The 20012-nt window shown below is 63.2% G+C and overlaps 1 protein-coding gene across 6 annotated transcripts; it reads left to right on the top strand.

Moving 5' to 3' along the window:
• Window positions 1–5: 5 nt before the first annotated feature.
• On the top strand, window positions 6–13894 carry SLC17A9 (solute carrier family 17 member 9). Of its 6 annotated transcripts, none has more exons than XR_003524919.1 (14): window positions 6–157; window positions 5162–5359; window positions 5743–5882; window positions 7191–7290; window positions 8528–8658; window positions 9191–9287; window positions 9524–9620; window positions 10284–10371; window positions 11165–11199; window positions 11575–11690; window positions 12012–12067; window positions 12223–12252; window positions 12807–13171; window positions 13724–13894. XR_003524919.1 is itself a non-coding variant. In XM_027624126.2 (14 exons), the coding sequence occupies exons 3-14, from the start codon at window positions 5232–5234 to the stop codon at window positions 12968–12970; spliced, it is 1182 nt and encodes a 393-aa protein (XP_027479927.1). In that variant the 5' UTR covers window positions 38–157; window positions 3734–3878; window positions 5162–5231; the 3' UTR covers window positions 12971–13894. The 6 variants fall into 6 exon arrangements, 5 of the variants coding, with proteins under 5 accessions (XP_027479923.1, XP_027479925.1, XP_027479926.1 ...); XM_027624126.2 differs by adding an exon at window positions 3734–3878 and having other exon boundaries at window positions 38–157; window positions 12807–13894; XM_027624122.2 differs by having other exon boundaries at window positions 12807–13894.
• Window positions 13895–20012: the final 6118 nt, after the last annotated feature.

A 20012-nucleotide genomic window follows, 5' to 3' on the forward strand; every position in this document is an offset into this window, starting at 1 on the left:
GACACGTGGCCTTGGGCGGTGCTGCCTGTGCGGGTCAGCCAGGCAGGAGCCGGACCTGGACGCGCCGCGCCCACGGACGGCCGCCCCCCATGCAGCCGCTGCCGCCGCCGCCAGAGGAAGCCCGCAGGGACGGGGCCGAGGACGCCCAGTGGTCCAGGTGGGGCCAAGGTGTGGGACGGGGCGGTGGCTTGGGGAGGGGGCGAGGCCACCATCCCTCCACCTGGGGTTGCGCGCTTCCCTAGCAGTCAGCGCACAAGTACCCAGACCCAGCCCAGGACCCTCCTCCCTTCCGTCCAGTCCCAGGGCCAGCGAGTGCCACTGGAGCCCTCTCCAGGACCTCCAGGGTCCTGGGATTGTGCAGGCAGGAGGTACCCCAGGATGTCTGCCTGGGGGTGGGGGGCATCATCCCGGGTGGTGGAGAGGTTGCTCACAGGCACAGCTGTGAGTCCTAGAACTGGCCCCTGCCAGGTAGGACCCCACGAATTTCCAGACCTGAGGGCAAGGAGGAGCCATACAGGGTCACCTGACAGGGAGCCCGTTGGAGGTAGGGGGAGTGCTGAGTCCTGCCCCCACCTGCCAGCTGTGTGTGTGGACAGGTCTCCATGGGCGGGGCCTAGGCAGATCGCCCACTCCTTTTTATACTCTGTGTCCACGTCCACTGCCACATGCAGAAGTCCCCAGGGCAGGGACACACAGCAACCAAGAATGAGGTAGGACTGTCTGAGGAGTTCCCAGACCACTGTGCCTCCGCCCTTGCCTACCTTCAGCCAAGCCAGCTGGACCCTGGATCCAAGTCAGGCCCTAGGATCCCCAGGCCAGTCCACCAGCTCCGAAAGCCCGGGGAGCCCACTCCCTGCAGGCGACGGCTGGTTCCTGCCCCTGCGTCCAGGCACAGGCTTGCAGGAAACTCCTAATGGGCGGCTCCCCCCCGCCCCGCCCCCCCCCCCCCCCCCCCCCCCCCCCGAGGCTGGGGCAAGATGAGGGCAAAGCTAGTGGGAAAGATGGAGAGAGGCTGACATTTCAAAGTAGCCCTCAGAAGCCGGAAATCTCCTGTAGGACAGGGTGTGGGGAGTGGGGCGTCTCCTTGCCAGGCATCCACTGGGATAGGACTCTGCTCTAGGGTACGGCCGGGTCCAGGAGTGCCCTGCGGCCTGCCTTGCTCCCGTCTTCCCTCCTCGCCGTCCCGATTATTGAGGTGCTGATCCAGGTGGTAGGCCAGGCTCCACGGCCATGTGGGCAGAGGGTTGTGGCCCCAGGGCTATGGAATGTTCTGCAAACTTCCCTCTCAGGTTCTGTTTCAATGGCTCTGGCTGGCCCTGCTTTAACTTCTTCCCTCTGTGCTTGGCTCAGGAAGGAGCACCTGCAGCTCCCCAGGCCCTTGGCAGGTGAGGTCGCCCCAGCTCCAGAGGTCTGTGGGGTCCTGGGTGGAGCTGGGCTCAGCTGGGACAAGGCTGACCCCACCCCTGAGTGGACAGTCATATCAGTCACAGTGAGCGTGGTGGTTTTTTGCAGCCAACGCGGCGTGCCCTCTGCATCGACAACCACACGTCTGCTCTCGTGGTCCCGGGAGGCAGGGCCGCCACTCCTCAGCCGCATCTGTGGGGTGGGGGCAGCCAGTGGCCTTGGACCTGTGTGTTCTCTCCTGGCCTGGAGCGCCGGCACATTTCCCTTTTCTGAATGGAGGGGCACGTGACCACACATTTGCTCAGCCATGGATGCTTTTCATGCACAGGGCCATTGGCAGGAAGCAGAAGGTTCTAGAAGGTTCACAGGAAGCATTCTGATGAGCTGGGGGCACAGACCTGAGGCTCAGGACTAGTCAAAGTGAGCAGGATGAAGCCTTCCTGGCCCATCCTGCTGTAGCCTGTGTTCCCAAGCAGCCCTCCGTGGGATGGAGGAGTCTGGGGCTGGCGTGCTAACCAGCCCTTGGGCAGCTCTCTGTGTTGGGTCCCCGCCTGCAGCCAGACTTCCTTGTTCTGTGTCCCCACCAGCTGTAGAGGAAGTCACTTGGCCTGCCTAGCTGGCAATGCCCGCCAGCTCAGGACCTGGGGGGCCTCTGGGGCCCAGGAGGAGGCACACAGCACCTGGCCCCACACAGGCTCAGAGCAGACTGGTTGCCTGCACGCTGAGGGGCCTTCCTTGGTGTCCTGTGGTCGTAAGGAGGCCAAGGGGCAGCACCGTATTCTAGGTACCGGCCAACCTTCCAGAGCAGGTCAGCCTCAGCTGGCCTTCCAGTGTTTCTGACTGGACTTCCCACCCAGGCTCTCGCGGTCACCCGTGAGAGGCACCCGAGGGCCAGGTGGGCATGCTGGATGCAGGTGACCCTCCACAGCTTTGACCACAGAAAGGAATAAAGCTCCTCGGGCAGGCACATGGATGCTTGCAGAGAGCCTGAGCATGGGGGTGCAGGAACACTGCGGGCCCGCGGGGGCCACCCAGCATAGGGTATCTGGAAGCCGTGGTGATGCCGCCAAGCAGGCACACCCCCAGGGGCTCCAGCCGCAGCCACAGGGCTCAGGCCGGCAGCTGGCCTGACTCGGACAGCTCTGTGCCTCCCTGGTGAGGACAATGGGGCGTCTACTCAGAAGGAGCAGTGTCCCCACAGGCCTGCTGCCCTCGGGATGAACACCTGGGGATGGACACCTGGGGTGAGGTGCTCACAGGCCAGGTTTGGCCAAAGCCCAGGGATGGGCACCAGGGAGACGGGGGTGTCATCTTCAGGTTTGGAATCCCGGAGGAGATGGGTACCTGAGCCCACAGTGGTCTCAACGCCCAGGGGTCCCATGTCCGTGTCGGAGGGGCACTGAGCAAGTATGGATGCCCGCCCCCTGCCCCCTGCCCTGCCACCACCTCCTGGTCTTCAGTTCTGGCAGGAAAACTAGCCCAGAGGGAGAGCCGGTGAGCTGCCCTGCGGGCTACCCCTCCATGCTGGCATCTCCAGTAGGGGAGGCCGCTGACACCTGTCAGGTCTGCCCCACTGTCCGGGCTTCTGAATCATTCCAGGAACATTTGGGGGTGGGGCATGATGACTAGGGGTCCCTGGGCAGTTTCCGAGAAGAGCGCCCTCCCATAGCCTCAGCCAAAGCAGGGTCTGGTGTCCGGCTTCTGGAATTACAGAACTGGGTATATTTTTAGCACGGGACCCTATTTCCCACTGGACTGCTGTGTGAGTGCAGAGAGCCACAGAGGGGTGCCCACGAGTCCCACCCCTGGCACCCCTCGGAAATCTTGGCCCCACCTCTTCCCCGTGCACGTGGAGGGATGGCAGCCCAGGGACGGGCGCAGGCGGCACCCCAGCCTCTCTGCCTGCAGATTTCTCTGCTGCAGCACACCACACAGCCCGTCGAGGGCTGGCTGGCACGCTGGGCCCGGAGTTCCCAAACCAGCCCACACGGGGCCCGGCCTGCAAATATGGGTCTGCTGGGGGACAGCAGGCTGGGCTGTTGGAACCCTGAGACCCCTGAGAGATTCTGTCGAAACTCAAGTCCGCTGTGTCTGCTGGTGGGACCGTGGCCTGTCCGAGGGCAACGGCTCTTGGCCGTGGAGCACGGCGGCCGGGTAGGCCCGGCCACGCAGAGGGAGTCCTCCCTGATTGTGGGAAAGAACACGGTGGTTTGCAAGGGGGCGTGGACCCACGCGGACACGGTGGACTTGCCTCCCTCCTGGTCAATGACAATGACTCCTTGTGGGGACATCAGGAACTTGCTGGTCACTCCGCTGTTTACTGATCCAGGAAGGAGGCAGATGTCATGGGCATGAGCCCTTCTTCACTGAGGAAACGGGCTCGAAGAGGCCAGTCCACAGCCCCAACCAGAGCCACACGCAGGCTCACCGTGGCTGCTGCGGCCCCCAGCGTGGCAGGGCACCACAGATGGCAGGTGCAAACCCTCACTCCCCTGACGAGTCCCCAGAACAGCTCCCATGGTCACATCCACCCTGCTGGGAGGGGGCAGCCCAACGTGCCGCTGGTCAGCTCTTCCCCCAGCGAGGCGGGCCCTGTGCCAGGTCAGGGCCTACCTGTGGGGTAGCGGGCACAGCTTATCAGGCCCAGTGACCCAGTTCCTGGCGTGGGCACCACCCATTGGCAAGAAGGTGCCCTCAGACCTGGAGGTCATTCTTCCCTGGGGAGGAGCCAGCCGCCTGCCCCTGTGCCTCACTGGGGACGTCCAGTGAGGGCGGGACCTCTGAGCTCCCCGCCAGTGTGCTTCCAGGCCTCTCCGCTGTCCTCAGCACCTGCCCCCCGGTGCCACGCCTGCCACCCCAGACATCACAAGCCTCTGCGGTGCCCCCACCCATCTCCCACCCGCTCGGATAATGTCCACAGCTCCTCCCTCTCTTGTCGTTGAAAAGTCAGCTTTGTCTCTGAGGATAGTTCTTGATTTCCAGAGTCACTCTGAAGGGCCTGGGGTCCCCTGTGACCCACGTACCTCCCACCACATATGTCCGTGTCCTGCCTTTGTCCCGGCAGCGAATGTCCACCTGGCACTAGGAGCCAAAGCCCATCGTTTGTTGAGATTTCTGCTGTTTGTTTTGATGCTCCAGGACCCCCCTGGGGTCCCACATGCATGGGGTTGTCATGTCCTCCTGGCTGGGGCAGTTTCTGACTTCCCTAGTCTCAGGGACAGTCACAGAGCATGGGCCAGGAGTTTCAAGGACCGTCCCTCTATGCACACCTGCCTGGCCACCTCCCCTGGCAGCCAGTGGTGCTTCACCCCTGCCCAGGTTCTCCAAGAGCCAACCACCCCAACGGCGCTGTGTCCCCCTGCTGGCCGCCCAGCACCGCCTGCCCTGATGTCCTCTGCTGGGCAAACACCACTTTCCTGGGGACCCTCTGGGGACCCACTCTCCTGTTCCCACCCTGTGGGAGGCCCTCCCTCGGTCTCAGCCCTGGGGCCCCCTGGGTGGGTTGCTGAGCTGTCAGCTGCATGGGAGCTGGGTGCTTGGATCCTGACAGCCAGTCCCGGAGTACAGTCCTCCAGGTGTGGGGAGGATTGTTTTACCTGCCCTTCTGCTGGCCGTCCGGCTGTTCCCAGCCTATGCTGCCACGAGCGGCTTGTTTCCAGGGTTGGCCCATGCTCTCGGAGCCACGGACGGGGGCGGAGGTGTTTGAAGGCGGCCATGCTGCCCCTCTGGGCCTGACTCGGCCCCTTCTGTCCTGCAGGCCCGAATGCCAGGTGTGGACAGGGACGCTGCTGCTGGGCACGTGCCTGCTGTACTGTGCCCGCGTCAGCATGCCCGTGTGCACCGTCTCCATGAGCCAGGACTTTGGCTGGAACAAGAAGGAGGCCGGCATCGTGCTCAGCAGCTTCTTCTGGGGCTACTGCCTGACGCAGGTGGTGGGCGGCCACCTGGGGGACCGGTGAGGAGCACTGCTCCCCATGCAGGGCTGGGGCCGCCCTCGGGGGCGGTGGCTCCTACAGAATGAGTGTGAGGAAGGGTCCCCCCAGAACAAGACATCACCTGGGAGAGCTGAGCTCCACAGGGGTAGCGGTCGGAGGGGGGTAGGTGCCCAGCACCCTGAGGAGCCCCCGGCAGCCCAGTGGGGTGCCTGTTGGGACAGACGGACAGGCGCAGCTGTGTGCCTACCGTCCACCTCTTAGGCAGAGGAGGACAAGGCAGCCGTGCCCAGCCCGGGGCCTCTCTGAGCAGGCTCGGACCCTGGTTCCCCTGGGCAGGATCTTCCCAGCCTGCCCGTCCACCCGGCTGCACAGCTCCCGTCACTGACCTCCTGTCGTCCTCCAGGATCGGTGGTGAGAAGGTCATCCTGCTGTCCGCCTCCGCCTGGGGCATTCTCACCGCCGCCACCCCACTGCTCGCCCAGCTCAGCAGCGCCCACCTGTTCTTCATGACCTTCTCTCGCATCCTCACAGGTTTGCTCCAAGGTAGGGCTACCTGGTCTCAGCCGTGGGAGAGCAAGGCAAGTACACACGCGTTGTCCCCGGGCGTGTGTGCACACACGTGTCCTCACGTGTGCTCCCACGTGTGGCGCGCCTTACACCAGAGGAGGGTGTCAGCGGCTCTGTGTGGCCGCGGTGAGGTCGCCGGAGCCGCGGGCTGGCAGTGTGGCCCGGGCACGGAGTAGGGGCACAGAGCGTGCAGGCGGCCGCCGGGCCGGTCTGACACCGCAGCGCCGGGCCTTCTCTAGAGACGCTGCCAAGTCTGGCACCTTCTAATGTCGGATCCCTCCTCTGCCAGAGAGGCTGCTCCAGAGGCATGGGCGGCAGCCAGCGTGGTGCATGGGCACTGTGGGCGCCACTGGCCCTGGCACGGTGGGGACTTGCTGAGTGTGTGCATGAGGCTGGGCAGAGGCTGCTCCCCGGCCAAGCCCCCCGGGACCCACATTGCTACTGATCTGCTGACCTGCCCCAGTAGTCTGGCTCACAGGCAGTCGGCTCCTGTGAGTTCACCCCACGCGCCCCACACGTGGCCTGGGGCTGGTCCTGCGGCCGGGCTGTCGCACACTGGCTGGGGTTTCTGGGCAGGAGCCGGCTGTCTGGGCACCCAGCCAGGTGGCCCTGACCCATCTTCCTGGGAGGCCGGTCTGTGACCCAGTACGGGGGCTCGAGGGGCAGCCATCACTCTGGGTTACTGGTGGCACTTGGTGTGGGCTGGGGGACAGGGCCCTGATGGGAAGGCCAAGCCCTGTCTCACCCCCTGGCCTCTTAGCTTTTCCTGGTGCTTTTAGAGAAAAGCATAGAAAAGGGAGCCGCAAAATCAGATTTTGAAATCATTGTAGACTCACAGGAAGTTGTAAGGAAATATACAGGGAGGGGCCAAGCTCCCTTCCCCACCCTCCAGGGCAACGGCTGGTGGCGCGCACGGCAAGGTCACGTGGGGCACTGCGGCTGCACAGGGCTGTCCATGCGCCGTGGGTGCGAGACTGGGCGTGAGTGTGGGCATCAGTGCCAGGACGCTGGGGCCGGTGTGGCCCGAGGCCGCTGTCAGGGTCATTCCCACGGCCGCGCTGGTGGCCTGACCATGAGCGCAGCTGTCCCCCACGCGGAGAGTCTTTAGCTGAGTCCTGCTGGTCCCTTGGGGGTGGGGTGAGCAAGAAGGACACCCCAAACTTGAGTCATCCTGGACGGGCCCCGGGGAGCTTCCCAGCCTGGCTCCCAGCCCTGTCTGGCCACCCTCGCTGACCCTGGCTGACAGGGGGACACTTGGGGGACACAGCTCTCTGCTTGTTTTAGGCGTGTACTTCCCGGCACTGACCAGCCTGCTGTCCCAGAAGGTACGAGAGAGCGAGCGAGCCTTCACCTACAGTGCCGTGGGGGCTGGCTCCCAGTTCGGGTAAGTCCCAGCCCAGGGAGCCCAGGGGACAGAGGGTGTGCCCGGGGGGTCCAGGCAGGGACAGCCCGTGTGGGCACATTTGTGGCTCAGGGTGATGCGGGCGGCTGGTTCCGTGCTGCAGGAGACCTGCCTTCCCTGTGCAAAGTGCTTCCCTGTGCGTTTCCTGTCCCCGGCGCCTGGGCAGGTGGTGTGGCTTTGAGGCACGGCACGTGGGCTGGGGCAGCGGCCACTCTACCGAAGCCCCTTTATCTGTGCTGGGGGAGCCAGAGGGGTGCCGTCCGCTGGGGAATGGGGCAGTGGGCGTGGTCCAGACGTGATTCCCGTGCTCCCGCATGGAGGCCTTGCTCGGGGAGAAGGGCCATGTTGCTGTGCTGATGGGTCCTCGCCGCCCCTGGGCTCAGGCCTCTGACGTCACTGCCTCCAGGATGTAGGCAAAAAATCAGAGGGTCAGGGGTGCCCGTGGATGGCCCAGTGGCAGCCCAAATAAAAAGCCAGGGTGCCCAGTGGAACGGGAATTCTGGATAAGCTGCATGGGGTAAACTTGCACAAAGAAGGATGTGCTGTTTTCCTGAAATCCCGCCTCAGCTGGGCGCCCTGGGCCCATGTCTTGCGCTGAGATGCACAGGGAAAGACTCTGCCCACGGAGGCTGTGAGGGGAAGGCTCCCCCCAGGCCTGCTGGCCCCACTTTCTTTCCTCTGTTTTCTCCTTTAACCGTCCTGGCTGGAGCTCTGCGGACAGCCGGGCGTGCGGGAGGGGAGGCCCCACAGGGGTGTCTGGGACCAAGGAGCCGCCAGGTGTCCGGGCGTTGTGCTGGGCTCTGTTGCTTCTGCATTTAGAAATCTGAGAATTTCAGCCTGTCTGCCCCGTGAAGCTGGACATCACGGAGGCTTTATTTGAGTTCCCAACACCATCCCTTCTTCTTTGCAGCCTTTTTTAGTTTAGAAGGAGCCACATCACAATGGGAGGCCAACTTGAAGGCCTGGAAGCAAGAAATGAAAGCAAGGCAGGGCCTCCATTCCACGTCACAGCCACGTGGCTGTGCCCACATCCCCCCGGGTCCGAGGCATCCAGAAGTCTCCCCAAATGCTTGAAATGCTTCACAAAATATGTTCAGACTGGAGCTTCTGAGGCTGCTTCCCTGGCGACAAGCTCCCACGGGGGGGTTGGGGGTTCTCAGAGGGTCGCCTTGCTTGAGTGAAGCCCGGGGTCATGGCCACGCTGCTGTCTGTCCTCCAGGACGCTGGTGACGGGGGCAGTGGGCTCCCTGCTCCTGGACTGGTATGGCTGGCCAAGTGTCTTCTACTTCTCCGGCGGGCTCACCCTGCTGTGGGTGTGTTACGTGTACAGGTACCTGCTGAGTGAACAAGGTAACCGTGGTCGGGTGGGTGACTGCCAGGGAGGGGCGAGGGCCTGGCGCCCATCCGCTCCAGTAGCCGCTCATCATCTGCTGAACGCAGGACCCCGAGCTGCGGCTTTGCCCCATCTGGAGCCTGAGGAAAGCGCCTGCTCTCAGGCCGGCTCTGGCCAGGTTCCGGCCTCAGAGCTGTGCCCAGGCAGATGCAGGCACACGGGGACAGCTGTCTGCCAGGCACAGGCTGCCTGGAGGGTCAGCTGGTCTGAGGACAGCAGGAAGCAGGGCCTGGGGGCTCCGGGGGCAGGGGAAGGGCTGAGAAACATTGTTCAGACTCAACACAAGTGTTGACCCTCAACGGTAAATGCTGACGACCCAAGATGCTCTCCAGGAGGATGGCGTGGCGGGACCCACACACAGCCAGGCAGGGCCACAGGGCTGTCGGGGCGCTGGCCCTCAGGAGCTGCCCCCAGAAGCCGGTCAGCTGTGAGTGATGCTGTCATCCGATTCTGAGTAGCTTTCACGTGGGAACACCTTGCCCCCCTCAGATCTCATCCTGGCCTTGGGTGTCTTGGCGCAAGGCGTGCCAGTGTCCAGGCACACCAAAGTTCCCTGGAGACAGCTTTTCCGAAAGCCTTCTGTCTGGTAAGCCAGTGTCTCGGGACCACAGTGTGGGGGGTGCGGTGGGACGGGGTGGAGTCTGGCGGATCTCGGGTGTTCCCCGGCACGGTCCCCGCAAGAGCCTACACGGGCGTGGGTCCCCCCGCCCCATCCTAGCTCTTGAGCTGCACGCCCTTGTCCCCGGGGTGGGGGCGGTGCGCAGGGGGTCCCGTGCGTGGGGCCGGGGTGTGTGGACCCTGAGCCCGGCGCCCCTCCCGCAGGGCGGCCATCTCCTCCCAGCTGTCTGCTGCGTGCTCCTTCTTCATCCTCCTCTCCTGGCTGCCCACCTTCTTTGAGGAGACATTCCCCAGCTCCAAGGTGGGTGGGCCACCCTGGCGCTCACAGGGTGAGGGAGGGCCACAGAGCCAGTGCCTGGCACGCACAGGGGCCCTTGGTTCCGCCTGGAATCTGTCCGTTCTGGCCGTGGGCTCGTGGCCCTGCGATGGCCCCACCCAAGCTCACGGCTGGCACCTCCGGCCGGTGCATGCTGGGGAAGGACAGGGCGGCTTCCTGCCGCCCCCCACAGCATTCACTCCCAGGATGGACTGCGTGCGGCCGCCCCTGTGGCCCAGCGGCCAGTCTGTGGATGGTCATTTCTGAGGATGGGCCAGGCGGGGGTCATGACATGGGCAGGCAGGGGTGTCCCCTGCTGGTCAGCTTGGCTCACACCAGCCCGGCCATCTGGCCACCCTCCCCGTCTGGTGACCAGGACCCCCTAAGTGGCACAACCCCAGGGTGGGCCTGCACCCCCAGCTCAGCCCGGTCATGGTGTGGGGAGCCACAAGGGAGATGCGGCCTGCAGGGAGACAGCGCTAGTGGACCTGGAGCTCGGCCAGGGTGGGGGACAGTCAGGGCCAGAGAGGCCCCCGAGCCCAAGAGCCCAGTCTGTGGGCGGGGAGAGCCTTCCTGGGCATCGGTGGCCGTGGGCAGCCACCTGGCCCATGCAGACTGTCCCCTCTGAGGCCTCCCTCCTCCCTGCAGGGTTGGGTCTTCAACGTGGTGCCCTGGCTGGTGGCGATTCCCGCCAGTCTGTTCAGCGGGTTTCTCTCTGACCATCTTATCAATCAGGGTGAGCCCTGGGGGAGGGTCCGCTGGGAACCAGCCCGGCTTTGCCACACTCGGGGGGTGGGAAGCACCCTTCCGGGGGGGTTCTACAGGGATGGGAGACGCCTTGCCCCCCGAGGACCTCCCGTCAGCATGGGACCCCATCCCTTCAGAGCTGGCCTCCCCCAGCCTCAGTTTCCCTGGGGGCTTGGGGTGCCGTGAGAGGGTCCAAGTGCTGTGACTGTGGAGCTCCTCCCCGGGGGCTGGATGCAGCCCCAACCCTCTGCAGAGGACGAGAGGCCACTTGGTGGGGTCAGAGGTCATAGGTCGGGTGGGCTGTGTGTGTGAGCCCAGGGCCCCAGGGAACAGCCCCGAGGACGAGGAGCTCACAGACATGCACGCTTAGATGGTAGTCCTTCCCTAGTTACAAAACTGCTACCCACTCATGGTGGGAGAAAGAGGGTTTGGAGAAACGTGAGGCGAGCACATTCATAACTGTCCCAGAGGCCTTCCTTCTGTGTGTCTGCGTGACTGTGTCCTAGAGGGTCCTCTAGGTGCACGCCCAGTGCAGGGTACACATGCTTGCGCACGCGCTCACACACACACCCGGGACACAGGACCCCCAGGGCAGGTACATGCTCACACGCGTGTACACACGCCTCCTACACGACACAGGACACCCCACCTTGAGCCGAGGGCCCGTCCCTTCCCTCCCTGCTCCCTCTCTGCAGCAGCGCCGGCTGGGACCCCATCAGGGGCCCTCAGGGGCTCAGCACAAATGGGCCAATGGGACCATCTCCCCGTCTCCCTCTGCTCAGGTTACAGGACCATCGCTGTGCGGAAGTTCATGCAGGTAGGGAGAGGGTGGGATGGGCCTCTCTGGACACCCCTATTTGGTTCCTGGGACCCGAGGGGTGTCACCAGTCACCCAACCCAGAAAGCATTTGGAGGGTGCCCTGGGTCAGTGCTGGGGGCTGGCTTGGCTGACTTTAGGCGCTTCTCCCAGCTGTGTTTTGGGTTCTCTGTGTCCCTGAGCCCTGGCACACATGTCTGGGCCTGGTCACTCGCATTTCCCTCTCAGTCCAACCAGTGGGGCTGGCTTATCTTGGAGCCACGTGTCACGGATCCCCGGGGCAGGCTGGGAGGGGCTTTCCCCCCCGGACCTTGTTCAGGGCACCCCAGGTGTCCACCACGGCCCGTGCCCAGCCACCCACCCTCTCTCCCGCAGGTGATGGGCCTCGGGCTGTCCAGCGTCTTTGCTCTGTGTTTGGGTCACACCTCAAGCTTCTGTAAGTCCGTGGTCTTTGCATCAGCGTCCATTGGCCTGCAGACCTTCAACCACAGGTAAGGGCTGGGCGCCCCTCCCACCAGAGCTGCCCCATGCTGCCCGCTGTCGTTTGTTTCGTCCTGGTACTGGATTCCTGCGCTGCGTCGCGGTGGGAGTGGGACAGCCAGGGTGGGCGCGATGGCCCAAGTGGGGCTGTGCCCCTGGTGTGGTCTCGAGCCCCGGCGTGGCAGGTGCCCCGGCATGGCGGGCAGGCCTTGGCTGGGCTGGGTTCTGAGTACCCACTTGGCAGTTTCTAGGCTCCAGGTGCTCAGAGGACCAGCCCTGGGCTTGAGGGGGTGGCAGCCGCCCCATTGTCACCCCTTTCCTCTTTCCCACAGCGGCATTTCGGTCAACATCCAGGACCTGGCCCCATCCTGTGCCGGCTTTCTGTTTGGTGAGAACCGCTGGTCGCTGTTTGAATAGGAAGTGGCGTTCCCCACCCATGCATGGCTCACCCAGCCTTGCCCCCTAACTGGGCCCCCAGGGCTGCCCCTGGGTAGGGGGCCTCCTGTGACCAGTCCTTGCTCTCTTCCTCTGTCCTATTCGCAGGTGTGGCAAACACAGCTGGGGCCTTGGCAGGTGAGAGGTGGGCTGGGCTGGGGTGCCTCCTGGCAGCCTCGCCCCTGAGTCTTCCCACCCCCTGTGCACCCCAGCCCTGCAGGGTGGGCATGGCACCATCAAGGGTCCCACAGTGCCAGACCAGTGGGGAGGGGGAGAGTGCAGCTCATGGAGCTGGTCCAGGGCGAGAACCCAGCCACTTTCCATGGTGTTCCCTTTTCTGATGGTGCGTACCCCAGCCCCCACTTGACCCACGGATGTGAGTCAAATCCTCGAGGCCCAGGGTTCCCGGGGTTGAGTGCCTGGATGACAATGATGGGGCTCATTCCCCCTGCGGGGTGCAGAGGGACCTGTTAGGGGTCATTTTCCTGGGCAGCCCGTGAGGTCTCTGGCCTTCTGAGACGCTCTGATGCCGGCCCTCCCTTTGCCTGGCGGCTTGGACCCCTGAGTTTGGCTTCTGTCCCTCAGGCCGCCCCTGGCCTCCCGTCCTGGAACCCCACCACCAGCTGCCCTCCTTGGCACTGCCCTCAGGACAGCCCTGGAGCGCTCGGCCTGTCTGCCCCCATCTGCTGCAGGTGTCGTGGGCGTGTGCCTGGGGGGCTACCTCATCGAGACCACAGGCTCCTGGACGTCCATGTTCAACCTGGTGGCTGCCGTCAGCAGCCTGGGGCTGTGCACCTTCCTGCTATTTGGAGAGGCCCAGCGAGTGGACCTGAGCCCCACCCACGAGGACCTCTAGCCGCCCCAGCCTGACCGTTCCTTCGGTGCTGTCTGCCTTGGGGTGACGGGCTCTGTCCGAGAGCCTCCCTCCCACCCCTGACCCCAGATGTGTGAGCAGGGGGAAGGCGAGCCCTAGCCAAGCCGGGCTGCCCTGGGTGGGCCTCATTTTCTCCAGCGAGGGTGATCGCGCCCTCCCCTCAGGGTTCGTGGACTGTCAGGGGTGAGTGGAGTTAGTGTTTTTAGTGGTGGCTGTTTACACACAGTCTGTTCTGTGTAGATCCACGTGCCCCTGAGGTCACCATGGTGGGAGCTTTGCCCGTCACTGCAGGGGCTGGGCACTGCTGGGCTGGACTCTTCCCCCCAGACCTGCTCTGCTTTGCTTCTCAGCACGTGGGGCCAGATCATTCTTCGTGGGGTGAGGGGGGCTGTCCTGTGCACTGGGGCTGCATCCCTGGCCCCCATCTACTAGGTGACCCCCCCCAGTCATGACAACCAACACTGGCTCCTGGCATCACCACATGTCTCCAGGGGAGCTGCCCTGGGTGGGACCTGCAGCTCTCATGAAGGCTGTTAGGGGCTTTTAGGGGCTGTTAGTGGCATTTCTGCTTCTCCAAGTCCAGTGTGTGGGCCGTGGGCTAGACACCCTTGCCCACCTTTGGGGACCCCCCCCCCGACATCCCCTGTGGGTCCCTTGGCACTGGTGAAGTGTTCTGCCTCCCTTGGGCCCGCTGATGCCAGCAGTAAGGGGACTGTGGGTCCCTCTCCTGCCCAGGGCGCTCCACAGGACCAGGGAGCCCTCCTGCATCGTCCTTCTCTCCTACCAGAGGATCTGGTCATCTCGGGAATTAATAAAAGATCCTGCAAGATGTATACATAGAAAAAAGAATCTAAGAATGTGGAAAAATCACCCCAGACTTATTTAAATGATGGCTATTAAACTGGAAAAGGAAGACTGTTACTCTTACTTTTTTAAAAAGAATAACATGCAGCAAAGATTTGTTGGGCTCACTGCGGGGAAGCCGAGGAAGCCGGCAGAGGTTGCAGAAGGGTGGAGGCGACTGAACAGCAGGGGAGCGGGGATGGGGCAGGCGGTGCCACTCTCCCACCGGGACCCAGCCGCCGGCCTTGCAGTGGACTGTCCCCTGCCGCGGGCACGCACAGAATTGGGCCGCAGGGCCCGGGTGTACTCCACAAGGACGGCGGGCAGCTTTCCCTGTTTCTCCCTCCACTGTCCCCACTTTGGATCAGAAAGAACCCGAAAAAAAGATTCTTGATTACCAAACTCGAGTCTGGCCTCCTGGCTTTGGCCCGATTGTTTATGGAGGTGCCCTAGGAATGTCACTTTACCACAAAGGCCCTCGAGTTCCTCGGCTGGAGGTTTTCCTGAGCGACCCCTGTGGCGGAGGACCCCAGCTCCTGAGACCCCGCGGCGGACGTCCTGCAGCACCAAGCACGGTCAAGTCCTCGGGCACAGGAGCTGAGCTCTTCCCGCGTGCCTAGCAGGGTGCTAGCGCATCCACACTGCGGTGCAGCCGTCCCCACCGGGCTTTCCAGAACATTTCACCTTCCCAAACTGAGACTCTGTCCCCATTAAACAGCATTCCCCCTCCCTGCCCACAGCTGCCGGCCCCCACCGTCCACGTTCTGCCCCTGTGGTTGTGACGGCTCTGGGTCCCTCACGCAGTATGTCCTTCAGTGACTGGCCTGTTTCACGGAGCGTAATGTCCTCCACGTGGTAGCAGGTGTCAGAATTTCCCTCCTTTTTCAGGCTGAGCCATACTCCACTGGGTGGATGGGTCACATTTTGTGCATCCATTCCTCTGTGAATGGACACTTGGTTTGTTTCCAGGTCCCGGCTGCTGGGAATAATGCTGCTGAGAACATGGGTGTCTCTAACCCACAGTGAGCCGTAAACTCTTTGAGAGCCCAAGCGAGGAGGTGGCCCTTTCCGCAGTTACTCAGTCTTCCAGGGTCTTGGACCTTGAGCCCCTGAAGGAATGTGGGACCCAGGAGGTGATGGTGGGTCTGCTCAGAAGGGGAGCCTAAGAGACATGCGTGTCAACAAAGGCCCCAGGCCTCCTGGACACCACGCTGAGCCCCCCCTTCGGTCACTTCCTCAAAGTCGGAGGAGGGAGGCTGGCACGTGGGATTTGGGGGACACGGGCCTGGTGCCGAGCAGAGGGGCCCGGCCTCCTCCCAGCACTGCTGTTCCTGGTCTGGAATGCCATCCTGGAGTTGGGTGTGCTCTCCCTACCCCTTCCCAAGGCCAATGTTGGGCCTCGGTCAGGGCTCCACAGAGTCTGGGGCACATGGCTGCCGGCAGGGAGGGTGCTGGTAGCCAAGAGGGTGTTTGGGCAGGGTGGGAGGGCAGCTCTGGGCGGTGTGGTAGCTGCTGCCCGCGGGCTCGGACGCATCCCCGCCCCAGCAACAGCTCCAGCCCGTCCCACTGGCTGACGGGGCCCGGGGCCAGGGTCGGGCGGCGACAGGGGTCAGAAGCAGCAGGGCCAAGGACGTAGAGGTGTGCCCACCTCCTTTGGCACACACCAAACCCAGCTCGCCGCCTACTGCCCAAAGGAGGGGCTCGGGCCACCGTGGTGCGGGAGCAGGCGTGCGCCTGGGCGGCCGGCACCTGGAGGCCACTGGGAGGCCTAGGCGGCTGCCGCCCACACCTAGCCAACAGAGGGCGCCGTCTGACAGGGCCGTGTCCAGCCGGCCCGTCCTGAGCAGTGTCCCCAGCCGCCACTAACATGCGCGGGGACCCTCCGGCCCTGGCTGCTCAGTGCCTGTGTCACGTGGTGCTCCTAGCTCTCGGCTCCGTTGGTGGGAACTGTTGAAAGGAGGTTCCAGGTGCGGGGGACCGTGCAGCGAGGGCGGGCGGGCAGCGGGCCACCACAGCGGGGCCGGGAAGGGGCTGGGGCGACTCCTGCACATGGGATTCCCGCCCCCACGTTTACTGGCCACAGAGTGCAGCTCCAGGGCTCGCCCCCTCCATCCCTTCCCCAGGGCTGGGGACCCTGGGTCCTCTGGGGCACAGGCTCCTGGAGGGGGCTCATCCTTCCACCTGAGCAAGTAGCAGCAGGGACTGTGGGAACAATGGCCTCCATCTGATGTCCCTTCTGGGCTGGTCCAGGCTGCCGCCCGCGGTGCCCTCCCTTCTTCTCCCATCCACGTGCAGGACCATGCAGGACCGAGCCCTCCTGGTCACCATAAGAGACATAAGAGACACTTTTCCCTTCTTTCTTTCTTTCTTTTTTTTAGAGAAGGGGAGAGAGAGAGAGAGTGCAAGCTGGAGGGGGCGTGGGGGGAGGAGCAGAGGGAGAGGGAGAACCCCAAGCAGGCTCTAGGCTCAGAGCGGAGCCCGATGCCCGGCTGGATCTCACGACCCTGAGATCACGACCCTAGCCACAGTCAAGAGTCAGATGCTCAACCGACTGAGCCACCTAGGCGCCCCTCCCTGTCTCTTTATTTATTTATTTTTTTAGATTTTATTTATTTATTTGACAGAGACAGAGAGACAGCGAGAGAGAGAGAACACAGCAGGGGGAGCGGGAGAGGGAGAAGCAGGCTTCGGCAGAGCAGGGAGCTCGATGCGGGGCTCGATCCCAGGACCCCCGGGACCATGACCTGAGCCAAAGGCAGACGCTTAAGGACTGAGCCACCCGGGCGCCCCTCCCTGTCTCTTTAAAGCAGAATCTTTAATGGTCACTTAAGATTCATAATTAACATGTGGATGGCCCCCCACCTCTCTGGGCCCCCCTCCTTGACCCTCCCGTTTTTGGCTTTGTCCTTCAGTTGTAGGACTACAGTGCCCTGGGGGGGTCCCCACGTGCCCCCTGGGGACTCCTGGACACCATCCCCCCAGCGGGTCGTCCCTCCCCAGGCCATGCTCTGTCCTGACCATCTGCGGTGGGCCATCCGGTCACCCTCTTCCGGTGCCCGAGGAAGGAGAGATGAGCTCCATGCTGGGATTCACTTTGACTGGGATTTATTTTATTATCTCTAATTGAAAAGCACTGAGGTCGTGGCATGAATATTCAGCACGGCTGCTGGTGCGGGAGCTGGTGTCTGATTCTAGGACGCGCCCCAGCACGGCGGGGCCTGTCAAAGGGGGAGTGAGGTGGGGAAGCTATTAATTGAAATAGCTTCATTAATTAGTAATTAACAGCAGGGAAATGACTGTGTCACGCGTCCTATTTCAGTGGATGCCCTTCATGTGTTACAGGGCCTTTAATTAAAGGACGTGCATTTTAATTAAAGGCAAGCGTGGCCCTTTGGCCTTTGGAATACAAAAGACACTCCCAACTTTCAAAGAAGCTGTTGGGGAGGCTGGTGCAAGGGGCAGGGGAGCCGTGTTCCCCTGTGTTGGACCCCTTCGCCTTCCACCCCCTCCTGGGTCGGTGGCCCCGGGCTCATCCTCCTTGGAGTCTGACTGGCAACCTTCCTGAGCCCGAGGTGGTGGTCATATGGGGCCATGTGAGGTCCGAGGCCAGTGGGGGGGACCCTGGCCAGCGCTGCTGGCCCTGACCAAGCAGCCTCGCTGCCCCGCCCCCAGTCCTGCAAGTAGGGGCTAGAAGCTGGAGGGAGACGCCCTGGGGCCGGTGCTGACCCTGCACCCTGCACCTGCCCCAGGCTCTGCATCTCTGCCTGGCCAAGTGGCCAGCCGGAAGGCCAGGGCCGACACTCACCCACAACTGTGCCTGGCACAGGAGGACGCTTGGCCTGCTCCTGACACCCTGTGAGCCAGGTGGGGTGTTTCCTGTCACCTGCCAGGGCCCAGCAGGCAGATCCTGAGCCCACCGCCCCTATCACCTGCAGAGACCTCAGGATCCCCTCCGGCCACAAGCCTCCTGCCAACAAAGATGTAGCCAGCCAGCTCGGGACCCACACCCCTGTCCTGCTCTGTCTCTGCCTCTGCCCCCAGTGTCCTGTGCCCGTCACCCTGACCACTTCCTGAATGACTCTTGCCGAGGTCACAGAGACAGGGGGCCGGGGGGAGCGGGAGAGGCTCCTGCTGGGACTCCGGGCCCCGCGTGCCCTCCCGGCCTTCATACCGGGCGCCTGTGGTTGCTCCGATGGACCTGCCCTTTGCCCTGCCTGTATTGTCCACCTCGAGATCTTGGCCTGGCCTCTGTCTCTGCCTAGATCACCCCCACCCCATCATCCAGCAGACCTGCGTGTGCACACACACTCATACACGCACACACGTGTACACGAAGACACACACACACAGCACTGGTGTGGCGGGCTTTCCCCACTAGACAGGGGCTCCGAGGGCAGCGCTCATGAACAGTGCTCCTCCGTGCCCCCCGCCTGGGGCCTGGCGCGGGGGGGTCCTTGGTGGAGGGCACCGTGTAAGTCGGGCACACGGGGCCCGGCCCACGTGCAGAGCGCTCTGCCCTCCCCTCTGTTCCACGGGGAAGAAATACCCAGCATCAAGAGGAACTGGGACACCTGTGGCAGAAATTCTGGGGGCTGCTTCCTTCCCAACGATCAGGCAGCTTTGCATCCACCTCAGGGGGAAGTGGGCACAGGGCAGGGAGACCCCTCTGCCCCAAGATGCCCATCTGCTATTTCAAATGCAGGCCCCCAAATTCTTTCCCTTGAGCACCTTGAATCTACGTGGGCTCTAAGACCAGAAGGTGATTTCTGGATTAGGCCAGGAAAGGCTCCCCTGGGACACTGGGTCTTTGGAGCCCCCGCCATGCTATGGGAAGTCCAGTCAGGCCTTGAGGGCGACACGGGGGAGGCCCTCCAGCTAACTGCCTGAGGGACCCTCGACAGAATGGCCCAGCTGAGCCCCTGCAAGTGCCCGAGCACAGAGGCCACCGGGGAGAGTACAACAGTGGACAGCAAGTAGCCTGGGTTTGGAGTGGTTGGTTAGGATTTTCTTGGGAAGGAGGAGAGGGGTGAGCCCGTCCAAGTGGGCGCTGGAGTGTCCAGATGCATTTGAGCTGGGCCTGGGACGGGCTTCTTCTCTTGCGGAGACGGCAGGAGGGCCCCTCGGCAGGACACCCCGTGCTGGTCAGCAGCTACGTTTGGAGGGTCCCCAGCCACTCTTTGCTCATGATGGTTGTTCAGAGAGAATTTGACCGATGCCCACTTCCCACCCCTCACAGAAGCAATGCCTCCTTTGCTCAGGTGGGCGGAGGACCCAGGAGCTGCTTTGGGAAAGGGCCAGGCAAGCGTCCGTGCCAAGGACAGACCAACGGAGACGCCCACTAGAAATGCCAGTGACGTGCGGCATGAAATACAGCTTGTCCGATTAAATTATTTAACACATTAGCATTAACCGCCGTCCTGCAACCCTGTGAGGGGTTTGGTCCTCCCTCCTCCTCTGGCTTGGAGAGCCTTCAGCCAGCACTCATGCTGGGAGTGTCTTCCTATTCCTCCGGCCCCTCGTGAGGAGGAGGCCTGGGGGACAGCGCCCCCCACGTACAAGCCGGTGGAAACTGCGGCTGCCCGTGCGGCACCACGCGCTCCCGACACCTGTGGCACCCGCGGGACATTGCTCTTTTATCGGCCCCCTCCTCCTGCCTGTTTGCACGCTTTTCGTTCCAAGCATCAGGCACCCACACAGGGAGCAGCCCAGTGCCCTCAGGATGGGTCCGACGGTGGTGTGTCCATGTCCCACGCTCGCTCGGGGACAAAGTGCTGCACACAGCTTCTCCCAAGGCTCTGGAGGCTGGAGGCCCGAGGACAAGGTAGCAGCTGGTTGGCTGCTCCCAAGGCCTCTCTCCTCCTCCCTCTGTGACTGGGTCCTGATCTGTTTTTCCAAGCACACAGTCAGATTGGAGTAGGGCACGCCCCAATGACCTCGTTTTGACTTAATCACTTCTGTGAAGACCCTATTTCCCAGGTCCTGGGGGTTAGAGCTTCCACACGTGGACTGGGGGGACACAAATCAGCCATAACAGCGTGGTTTCTCTGCACCCGCCCGGAGTCCAGGGCCGTAGAGTCCAGGTGAGGCTGCCCTGCAGGCCACAGTAAGTGCTGTGAGCCACCCAGACCCCCCTCAGGCCAAGCCCCTTTCCCAGGGTCGACCCCCACAGTCAGCCTGCTTC

The sequence above is a fragment of the Zalophus californianus genome, chromosome 8, assembly GCF_009762305.2.
Source record: "Zalophus californianus isolate mZalCal1 chromosome 8, mZalCal1.pri.v2, whole genome shotgun sequence".
Taxonomy (NCBI): Eukaryota; Metazoa; Chordata; class Mammalia; order Carnivora; family Otariidae; genus Zalophus; species Zalophus californianus.